Source organism: Colossoma macropomum, unplaced genomic scaffold (genome assembly GCF_904425465.1).
Source record: "Colossoma macropomum unplaced genomic scaffold, Colossoma_macropomum, whole genome shotgun sequence".
Classification (NCBI taxonomy): Eukaryota; Metazoa; Chordata; class Actinopteri; order Characiformes; family Serrasalmidae; genus Colossoma; species Colossoma macropomum.
The window spans coordinates 25,033,790-25,046,260 of NW_023494802.1; the positions used below are offsets into that span (position 1 = coordinate 25,033,790).

A 12,471-nucleotide genomic window follows, 5' to 3' on the forward strand; every position below is an offset into this window, starting at 1 on the left:
TATCGTGTTATATAATACTCAGTAGTGCAGTGTTGTATCCCTCAGACTCGTCAGTTTCACAGAATTCACAATTTTGCATCCTTTCTGATTTTCAACTGACTACAACACAAAAATGCAGCATCTCATGGATACACGTACAGTCGTTTGGAAATATCCGAACACCTCCGAGTGGAATTCTATGTTTTGTTTATTTTCTATGTAAAAAAAAGTTACACATCCTCTCTAGAGGACATTAATATGACTTCTTTCGGCAAATTTTAGTGCACAGTGGATCTTGTCCCAATATCAGAATTGGCAGAAATGTACATGAAAAATATCAGGTCTCAGCATTAGTCCACAATTCCAATATAAGTGTATAGACACACACACACACACACACACACACACACACACACACACACACACACACACACATATTATGGTGGTCTCACATTTCAGGTTGCATTTCCCACAGAATCGTAAATGAACTGAATCACTGTGAGGTCAGAGATTTCCTTAATGTCAGTGCAACCAGAGGACATGAAAATGGACACTTTGTTTTCTATATGCTGAGTCTACAGGGAGGTAAATGAACTGCAGGCAGTGAATGAAACAGATGAGAAAACAGAGGCATGATAATCACGGGTGTAAACAGTGTTGTATGGCACAGCAGAGGATGCTGGACTTCGGTTGCATAAGCCAGTACAAACACCTGTGGCTGCCCTTCACTCTCAGGCAGTGTCCAGATCACTCTGGTAACTCTGCCAAAAAGTAGCACACCCACAAACAACACTCCACATTATTAGAAACACCCACCTTGTGCTTCCACCCACTGGCCACTTCAATAGAAACACCCACCTTGCCCTTCCACTCACTGGCCACTTTAATAGAAACATGTACCTTATACTTCCACTATCTGGCCACTTCATTAGAAACACCTACCTTGTACTTCCACTCACTGGCCACTTTAATAGAAACACCCATCTTGTGCTTCAACTAACTGGCCACTTTAATAGAAACACCCATCTTGTGCTTTAACTAACTGTGTATCAGCAGATGATCTACAGTCTCTAACTGTACACCGGCAAGGTGGAGTTACAAGGGAGGGGTTTCTGATAAAGTGGCTGGGTAGTGTAATATCCTGACTCCTGAAAAATATAAGGAGAAAATATCTAGAAATTATTGCATCAGCTCATTTAACAGACAGCTCACTGCTCTGTGGAATTTTCCATGAAGAATTAAAATGCCACTGGCATTAGTTTGACATAACAATGACGTTTGTAACATATTATCGTCAAAAATGATGAAGTATTGTGTCATAATCTCGGTTTTGCTTTTGCCTTTGACCACAGTGCTGCAATCAACTGCAAGACCTGAGCTCTTGGCTCTCCAGCGTATTTCCTGAATACTGTACAAGAGGGAGATTTTGAACCTTTCACCCACAGAGTACTGTGTGTAGCATGTACAGCAGCGTATAATATAGTATATAAAGTAAAGTGTATAATGTAGTATACAGAGCTCAGTGTGTAGAGTGTATATGACCAGCGTATAGTAAATAGAGTACAGAATAACTATAGAATAGTTAATTACAACACCGCAATCTGATTGGTTAAAAACTGCTCGGTACATTCAGCTTCATCTAGAAAATACAGAAAAAAGCTGAGCTCAAGCTGATTGACACAGTTTACCATAACCCAAAAGGGTACTACTTTTTGGTGGAAGGATTTGGCGAAAGTAAATCACATTTGATGCAGTTTTCAAGGCTTCTTTGTTTTACTTTTTATTTATTTTTCAGAACTGACATAACAAGCTCCCTCTTTTTATACTGCACAAGTAAATAGTACAATATAAACTACTGTGTGCAGTATATGGAGTAGAGAGTAGTATGTAGTTTAATATATACAGTGTAAAGTATATAGAGTAGACACATTATATTATATACAATATAGTGTATAGTATATAGAGTAGTATACATTTTATTTACAGAATAATGTAAAGTACTTAAAGTAGTATACATTATATTTTAGATAGTGTGTTGTATAGTATATAGAGTAGTATACAGCATATTGTATATATATATTGTGAAGTATACGAAGTAGTATACATTATATTATATCCAATATAGGATAAAGTATGTAAAATAGTACATATTATTTTATATAGTGTATGGTGTATATTATACACAGTCATATGTAGTTTAGTATAAACAGTATAGTGTATAGTATATAGAGTAGTATACATTATATTATATTGAGACTAGCGTATAGTATTTAGGAGAGTATGCAGTGTAGTATATAAAGTATTACACATTACACAGAGCATAGTGTATAGTGTATAGAGTAGTACATATTATATAAAGTAAACTGCATGTTCAATGTCTCCACGTGTGTAACTGGTGCATTAAATTAATTTCAGCAGAGGCTTTGTTTGGCACTTCAGGCCAGCAACAAAATAGTTTTAAAGACCAGCTCTTTTATGAATATTAATATATTAAGCAAATTTCAATTACTCAACTCAGAAAATTTAGTACGACGCTTTAATTCTCTAAACTCTATTAGGCAATACATGAAGAGAAAGACCACACCTGAGCTCCTCCCTTACAGCAAAACTCTTACTTTACTTTAATCGGGGCTAAGTTCACATTGATTACTGATATTCACCCTATTTATCTAATTCACATAATAATAATAATAATAATAATAATAATAATGATAACAAAAAATGCAGAACTGTAACTCAAAGTTGGACACGTGATGTAATATTGCTCACCAGGCTCTGACTGTCATAGTGTCGGCTGAGTACAAGCTTACTCTACACTCAAAAAAGATGGTTCTTCAAGCATTCTTTAGTCAAGGGAATGGCTCTATTTATAAGCATGTGCTCTATATGGAGCCATTTTATGCTTATACCATCTTCCCATGGTACAACTGTTCTTCAGACTGATGGAGAATGTGTTGTTTACAGTTCTTATAGTTCTAAATAGCACCAAAAAGGGTTCTGCTATTTTTACAAGCCAGGCAGTCCTTCACAATATAATAACCCTGTTTGGTGCTATATAGAATGCTTTTCAAAAGCCTTCTATACAGAATCTGATGACCCATTTACATGCACAGAACCATTTAAGCATGCAAATGGTTCTATACAGAACTCATGGTTCTAAATAGAACCACTCCCTTTGCTAAAGAACGCTTGAAGACCTTATCTTTTAGTTTAGTGTGTACTGATGTTCAATGTACACTGTAGGAAGTTCAGTGGACACTGCCTGTCAAGAGTTTGGGGACGCCTCAATCAATAACTGAACATATTAAAAAAACACTGTATAGATCTTGTGAACAACTGAAAAAGCAAATTAGCTTCACCCAAATTTCCTGAAGGTCATGAGAGGTGAAAATACTCTTATTCTCTCACTGGTTTTTCTTTATTTTTAGTTATAGTTTGATATTTTGAGGTCACTTTAAAAGTCCAAATTATAGGCCTTAGGTAAATGACTAATTATATAGTTTAAGGAAATTGTTAGCATGACCTTCTGTTGTTGTTGTTATTCTCATTCTGTGTTTATTTTATGCTATTTTCTTCATATTTTAAATATTAAACTGTTTATATTTCTATTTATTTAGTTATTATTACAATTTTCATTAAACAAGCACTTGTTTTCATTTTTGCCCTTATTGTTTTATTTACATGGTTTTGATGTTTTATTTATTTTCTGCATTTTTATGTACGGCAGGTGCTATATAAACTATATAAGTTCATTAATATTATTACTATTATTTGCATTTGCTAATTTCATGCTTCAACTTAACCTCAGATATGTACATTGCTTACATGATTAAAAGCACATTGAATCTAATGCTTAAAAATGATTATAGAAATAATAAAAGTCATTTTCTAAGGATTACAGGGGCTAAAAGGCACCACAATCATGAAACAGGCCTTTCACACTGACAAGCAACAGTGAAATATTATATTTTATATAAATATTATAGATATTATTAAAAAGAAAATGTAAAGATAAAAAACTTCTGAAGAGCAGTATGTATTTATTTCACACACAACCAAACCCAAACATGCTCTTTCTCCATCTCTGAAGTTCAGGCTTCTGCTCTAAACTTTCTCAACAGTCTTCATTTACACCTCGTAGTGTCTACAGCTCCCTGACCGGCTACGCTAAATAAAGCTCAGCTAACGTCTGCCAGCAACGCGCCACTTCTCTCTACTCCTGTAAACCAGGCTACGAGAGGAGCAGACACATTACATGTTTATTTATAAGACTGAAACTTTTCGAACTGCAAAAAAACATAGCAGTGAACCTGACTGTGCTTGCACAATTAGTGTATACACTCACTAGGCACTTTATTAGGAACACCTGCATTCATGCGTTTTTCTAATCAGCCAATCGTTTGGCAGCAGTGCAATGTATACAATCATGCAGATTCAGGCAGCAGCTGCAGGTAATGTTCACATCAACCATCAGAATGGAGTAAAATGTGATCTCTGTGAATTTGAGCGTGGTGTGATTGTTGGTGCCGGACGGGCTGGTTTGAGTGTTTCTATAACTGATGATCTGCTGGGATTTTCATACACAGCATCTCTAGAGTTACTCAGAATGAAGCAATTAAAAAAAAAACATCTAGTGAACGGCAGTTCTGCTGGGCTGGACCCAAATATTTGACTATTCAGATATTCGTTTGTTTTGTAGATTTTCGTTTTTTTAATTTGGGGATTTAGTATGTTGGGTTTTTTTTGGCTAAATGTGGGTGATAAATAAAGGCAAACTGCAAACCACTGTAAGGTTTGGGGTTCTTGAGGTGATTCATAAAAAATAAAAGTCCTTGTAGTCCTTGTAGAAATGAACCTAAAACAGTACAAAGTAAACATTTTTTCTATTTAAAAAACTGAACTAATTCCAAGCAGCAGCAAATTTTAGTTCAGTTCAGATCAGTTCAGAGTTTTTTTCTTTTTTCTTCTTTTTTTCTTGCAAACAGCCCTTCATACCTCAAGTTAGACCACCTCTGTAAAGCGCTGGTCAACTCTGTTACCCCCTAGCCCACTAAGAACAGCTAGCAGGCCTGATAGAGGGAGTGAAGTCACGCTGTGAGTGCCGCAGAACACTGCAAGGACAGCAACTAGCCTTGAGATTCGGATTTCAAATAAAGCTGCAGATGTGCTTTCAACACAGACGTCGGACCCAGATTCTCTGAATGATTTTCTCAGTCGGGATATTCAGGACAGTCCTACAGTTCTGTGGACAGAAATGCCTTGTTATCATAGTATCATAGGCATTTCATAATACCACAGTTCACATGCACATATTGAACCATAGTGGGGGTACCGAACAGTTTGACAACATTGCTGTGCACCATTGCATCCCTCGAACCCATGGACCCGGCCTGCCTTGTGTCAGCAGTCCAGGCTAGTGAAGGTGGTGTAATGGGGTGGGGAATGTTTTAATACCAGTCATCGCTTGAAAGCCACAGCCTATTTGAGGATTGTTGCTGACCATGTTCATCCCTTCATGGCCACAATTTACCATTTTCTAGTGACTACTTCCAGCATGATAATACACCATGTCACAAAGCAAAAGTCTCAAACTGGTTTCATGAACATGACAGTGAGGTCAGTGTTTATCAGTGGCCTTCCAAGTCACCAATGCGAAACTGAAAGTACACAGTTTATTTTCTTCTTTTAGCTTCCAGTTACATATTTTCCGCCTCAGAATTCATGGCAGCGATTCAAAACCACGCAGCACACAAAAATATCATTCAGCAGCGCCCAGAATTAGTAACGATGTAATGAAATCTCAGTAATGAAGAAATTAGTTTAGAATTATGAATTGGGTTATGAAGCAGGACTGTACAGGAAAAGAAAAGGCAGAAATCAGTTCCAGTCAGTTTACCAAAAACCCAAACAGCAGCCGCGTGTCTAATGCACTGGCAGGCTAACTGTTAGCTAAACAGTGTGCAGTCTGTCATATAATCCAGCATAGCCAGGCAGAGCCCAGTGTTGTGGTCAGTGAAACAAACAGAGTAAACATCTGTAGTGTTGCTACGTTTAGCTAATGCTGGGGTCAAGGACATGTTATTCATTCTGGACCGAGGACAATTGGGAGATATGACACAAATGTGAACTGATACCACTTTCCTATCCGATAGGGCTAACCTGATACTCAGTGCCTGCAGATACTGAACTGTATCTTACCTAATCAATTTATAGGTGACTATAAAGTCTGATATTTATAGTAAAATTAGTGCCCTGCCTCACAAAGAAAACATACCAAGCTTAAATGAAAGGAATTTACTTGCTGGATAGTATATGTATATACAGTGGGGTCCAAAAGTGTGAGACCACATGTATATGTGTGTATATATATATATATACATACATAAAACCAGCCTCTTTCTGTAGTATATAGTCATACACAAAAGTTTGAACACCCCTGGTCAAATTGCTGATTTTCTAAGTGAAAATAATTTAACACACCTAAATACAGGAAAACTTCTGTGTGAAAATTATATATAACTATATGTAACAAATATATAAGTTACCTTTAAGTGTGTGTGTATATATATATATATATATATATATATATATATATATGTATATATATATATATATATATATATATATACTTGAAGGTAACCTAGATTCTAGCTGACTGCACAGCAGGAGGAAATACTGTAATTGTCGCCATAACATTTGCAAAATAGTCCCTACATTTTTGGATTTTTATCTCTATTTGACCCGTCATCATTGTTACTCATAAAAACTATAAGTAATAACATTACAAATACTGCCACCACAACCACCACTGTAAAGAAATCTTAGTCTCTACAATGAACCATTTCACACCAAAACACTCTGAATCACTCTGTTTACATCTCAATCACTGAATTATACAAAAAATATTGAACTTTTGCTGAAATTTAAAAAAATTTAGTGGAAGCCCCCTTCAAACTGTTTTCCATTTGGATTCTTATAACATTGACTTAACAAATAAAATGCTGGCATAAGTGACAAAGTCAAGAATGTAGGTGTGAAGTAGAAGTTAAGGAGACTTTAAGGGGTTCATTATGGACACTGAGAGTGGGCAGGGGCCAGTAAAGGTCAAGGTCAAGACCAAAACAAGCCCAGACTAATTCCTTGTGTGTCATGCCAGCACACGTGCCATGAATGTGCCACAAAGTCCAATCTAACTCCTGTTTATCACTGCAAGCCGACACTATTTTCCAAAATTGAGGAACTGAAAAACAGAACTAATGCTTTTCTCAGTCATGACTGTTCTCGGTTTTTAACCATCCGTGACATTAGTACACATGTGCAGGCCCTAAAGGGATTTCAGGGATTTTCTGGCATTTTATTTACATCTAATAAACATTTTCACTTTACAAAACCTTCACTTTGTCTTTTCATAGTGACTCAGCTATTAGTCCTGAGTGCTGTTTTTTGAAAATGAAATGTAAAACTTTTTTTATTCAGGCAACTTAAAGGACTTATATCATGGAAAACACATTTTTCTTGCTTCTTTTGTAATTTGATGTGTGCATTATTAACAGTTCAGTCCAAAAACAGGCCGGTTTAAACTTTATTTTTATTTACATCACTGTTTTCAAACGTTATATGTGTGTGTATATGAAGGTGGCTTAGTAAACAATCATAATAAACATAAAATTGAAAACAATAAAACTTTCCACGTAAGCAAGACTCAGGCAAGGCCGTTCCACCTGGCTGGTTTGTACATTAGATGTTTAAAAAGAACTTTTTACAGTCTACATATGAGCAAATATTAAATATTGACATGGTGACACCCCCTCAGGCGTTATATAACTTATATTACCAAAGATAATAAAGAAGAATGAGCACCTCAGTCATTTTAATTAGAAATGGCAAGGAAAACACAATAAAGCTACACTCTAAAAAATAAGGTTCTTCAAGGGTTCTTTAGTAAAGAAAATAGTTCTATATAGAAACATAAACACAAAAAACAATGTGCACACTGAAATGGTTCTCTTCATGTTAAATGGTTCTTCAGATTGATGGAGAATGTGTTGTATATTGTTCTGTATAGCACCAAAAAAAGGGTTCTGCTGTTGCATCACAATAGCAAAACCCTTTTTGGTGCTAGATAGAACCATTTTCAAAAAGGTGCTATATAGAACCATAAATAACACATTCTCCCTTAATCTGAAGAACAATTTCACCAAGCAAAGACCATTTAAGCATACAAATGGTTCATTAAGTGTTCATGGTTCTATATAGAACTATTGTCTTTATTAAAGAACACTGTTTTAAGAGTTAGTAATAAACTATATACAGTGTAAATATAATCTTTAAAGTACTACTCGCTCTACGTACAAAAAAACTTAATAATAAAGCAAATTACATAACAAAGTACATATTAAAATAAATAATAGTGTGTGTTTGACTGGCATGTGCATAATTTTGTTTTTGTTTTTTTTTTTTGGAGGCAAAGCCATTATATATTTTTTGCCAATATCATGACTGACACAAATAATAAAATGTATTATTATTATTATGATAATAATTATTGTTTTTATAATATATTATAATGTTTTAAGTTTTAGAATTATTTTGTTATATACAATATAAGGTTTTTGAAGCATCTTCCTTATTTCTTCCACATACTTCCTAATGAACTGAAAAATACTACAACAGCTACTTAACTAAACTCTAAAAACATGCTTTAAAAGATAAAGTAAATGAAAATATTGTTCCCTTACACATTAAAATCACTTTACATTTAAAAACAAACAGATAACATAGTAACAATTTGGGATGTACTCAACCATGTATCAGAAATATGGATCAAATATACTGATCATATCATATGATCAATATATTTTGCATTTAAGACCACTATGTGATACATGCATCTACATACAAGGCATATTTGTACATATACTATAACTTCACCCTGTCTTCTTCTCTGTTGTCTACTTATATGTTTTCCTGTTTGTCTTCTGGTGGTCTGTGTACAACTGGAAGCGCTTTTGGGTTCTTGAAAACCGCTATGTTTCATGTATTATTATTATAATTATTATTATTATTTATTAATTGATGTATGCCTGAGCCTTTATGATATATGTGTATACATGGCCATATATCAGATTTGTCTATGGGAGAAGCAGGACAGCAATGGCATCACAAGTATCGCGAAACTCGCCGATTAGTACCGAACCGGAGGTATCGCGATTTTCCGCTATTCTGTCCAGAACCGCTGATCTGCGTCTGCTGTCAAACAGAGTGGAGAAGAATCAGGAGGGATTCACTGACCTGCATTTCAGAGGCTGGCTCTTCAGCTCGTAGTAGGTCTTTGGCTCCTCCTGAAAGTCCTCACCAACTTCAAAATCCGGCACAATCCCAGATTCGGACTGCATGTTTCACCCGCAGCTGTTTTTACCGCGATAAAAAGCGACCAGACGGCAATTTAAACTCCTGCTCTCAGACTCTCGGAGTGCCAGCCGCTGTGATGTCAGCCCTCCACTCCTCTCTGAGCTCCACTCACACTGTTCACACATCTGTAGTTCTCCGAGGCTCGAGCGGAAACGGCAGCGGACTGAGGCGCACGCGTTCAAAAACTACAACTCCCATTATGTACCGCCGGCTGGGTTGTTGTATCTGACGGTGTCAGCATCTTTTTTTATTGGCCGTCGCAAGAGAGGGGAATTCAGCCTGCCTCCATTTGCACATTTACAGACTGCACATAAACTGAGCGTTTGTTTCGTGTTTGGGTTAAAATATTAATCTGCGGAGTTTTAAAGAAGCTTTTTAAATTTTAACGTGTTTAAACGTGTTTAAAAACAGAATAGTTTTTTGTGGGTACTGGTTTGTATGGAGTCCCTAAAGTAACATGCTGCTCATTTTTTAATAAAGCATGGCCACAAATTACATATTTTTTCTATAATATATATATTGAGGCCATACATTACTTTTTTGGGGCCATAAACTAAGTTACTGAGGTCACAAAGTAATATATTGAGGCCATGAGTCACTTTACTGAGGCCATAAATTAATAGACTGAGGGCACAAATTACTATATTAAGGCCACTAGTTACTTTATTGAGGCCACACATTATTGAGGCCACAAATTCATGTACTGAGGCCACAATTTAATATTTTGAGGCCACAAGTTACTATGTTGTGGCCACACAAGTCCACAAACTGTTTTATTGAGGCCACACATTTTTATATTGAGGCCAGATATTCATATATTAAGGCCATGTGCTACTAAATTGAGGTCACAATTTATTATATTGAGGCCACACATTAATACATTGAGGCCACGAATTACTACATTGATGCCACAAATTAATTTATTGAGGCCACAAATTAATATTTATACTCGTGGCCTCAGTATATTAATTCGTGGCCTTTTTAAAAATAATCACCCTGACACCTTACAGGCTCCGTAAGTCTGTTTATTCAGGTATTACACTTTTTCCTTCAGTTTTGTCCGTGTTCTGTTTCTAAGTGTTGACGCGTAGCGGCCACTAGGTGTCAGTATAAATCAATGCACAGACGCGCGCTGGTCTCCGCCTTGAGGATGTGAAAGATCCTGATAAATATTTGCTTGTTACAAGCTTAGCAGGTTTATCTTCATCTGCTGATCCTGAATTATTAGTCTGAGGAGCACGTGTGCAAAAGCCCTGTTTTTAGTATAAGCACATTTACATACAAATATATAAACAGTTTCTGAACATTTAGGAGCCCCAGCTCAGTGCAAGCATGTTATTTTAATGGCAGAAAGAAAAAAAATGAATAATGCAATCATATTAATTACAAATGCTAAGACAAATACAATAAATAAGAATTAACTGTATACAGTGAAAGTAAATAATAAGCCATATTAAATAAATACTATTTAAATAAATTACAGTGTGTATTTAAGTGGTTTGTGCATAATTTGTGCTTTAAATTAAAAAAAAGGAATAAATAATAATAATATAACTAGTAATAATGATACATATTATACAATCAGGTTTGCACTTTACAGTCAAACAGCATCACCAAAAATACATACGTAAATAAGTTTTTCCAGATACCACTTTCTTCACATTTATTTTTTTTAATAATTTGTGAAATACAGTGCATGTCGATGAGTGAATGTTTTATGTTTTTTTCAGTGAACTGATAATTGTCCTGACATTCTCACATACAGATCACAGAACACTGCAGACCTTCACACCAGACTGAGGAGTGTGGGGGGGGGGGACAGAGAACGAGAGATTTACTTTTACTATTTACAGTAATTTCCAGAGTCCAGACCTCAACATCACTGAATGTGTTTGATTACTTCAGAAAATGATCAACCAACTTCTAAGACTGAACTTTGGAGGTGTGTCTGCAGATTTCTTTGAGAAACTGAACGTGAGTCTCCTGAAAAGAATGGAAGCTGTAATAAAGGTACACAGTGACACACTGAACACTCAAACAGCTGTAATTAGATTGAGCTGTTGAGGATTTGTGTGATAAAAAGGGAATGGAAAAAAGAATATCTTCTACATAAAGGGCCCATCTCAAAAAACATGCTGCCCCTATGTGGAAACTACAATGCAAGTTCAGCCTGTTTTGAATTAATTGTTTTTGTGATGTCACACAAACCAACCCTTCATATACCTGCCCATTCAGCCTACAGCAGTTTAGCTCCACCCATTCCGCCTATAGCAGTTTAGCCCCACCAATTCAGTCTACAGCAGTTGAACTCTGCCCATTCATCCTACAGCAGTTTAGCCTCACCCATTCAACCAATCAGGGGAAAATAATAAAGTACACCAAAACTGCACCATATGGGCTCTTTTATGGCCATTTTCACTTAAACTAAATAAGTACAGCACTGTACTGTTCATTAATCAGAATGTACATGTAATGCAGTGGTTATATGTACATTATATTACTCAGTACCCCAATAAGTTCAGCATTTACTGTTCCATGGTGGCAAAAATGCACTCAAATTGTTCATTATTCCATTCACATCCTGATTATTGTGAATTAAAGTATAATTATTGAACAGTGTTTGCACCTGTTAGATCTGTATAAAGTCATCAGTTAGTTTGAACCCCGTTTTCAGAGTCATATGTACTAAATATGTCATTAATGTGGAGGCCATCAGCAGCACGCTTTGAAGAACAAGCTTCTGTGTGATCAAATGGACGAAAGCTGCTGTGAAATGAAAAATAAAAACAGCAGTGTGGGCCTGAGAAACAGGAAGAGTTGCATTTATCATTCAGAAGCGGATAAGGTTGCCTGGGTGATCTGATACAGAGAATAATTACAGAGAAAGATGATCTGAGATCTTCTATCCAGTGGATTTGAGCTAATAAGACTGAAAGATGTGATTAAATGGACGTGCGGTTTTCTCCAGCAGGCCGTAGATATGAAAGGTAAAGTGACCTGGGTGTGAACGCCTGTCTGGACGCCATCCAGGCCTGAATACTGATCAGATAAAACATCCAAATGAAGGACAAATCAGGTTGG

General features: G+C 36.0%; 1 protein-coding gene across 2 annotated transcripts in view; it reads right to left on the reverse strand.

Moving 5' to 3' along the window:
• mitfb (melanocyte inducing transcription factor b) overlaps positions 1-9,492 on the reverse strand; it is a 58,603-nt gene extending 49,111 nt beyond the window's left edge. For both annotated transcript variants that reach the window (XM_036591717.1, XM_036591716.1), the window contains exon 1: positions 9,271-9,492. In XM_036591717.1, coding sequence (XP_036447610.1) covers positions 9,271-9,374 — 104 coding nt within the window. In that variant the 5' untranslated portion in view covers positions 9,375-9,492. The remainder of the gene's footprint in view (positions 1-9,270) is intronic.
• Positions 9,493-12,471: the final 2,979 nt, after the last annotated feature.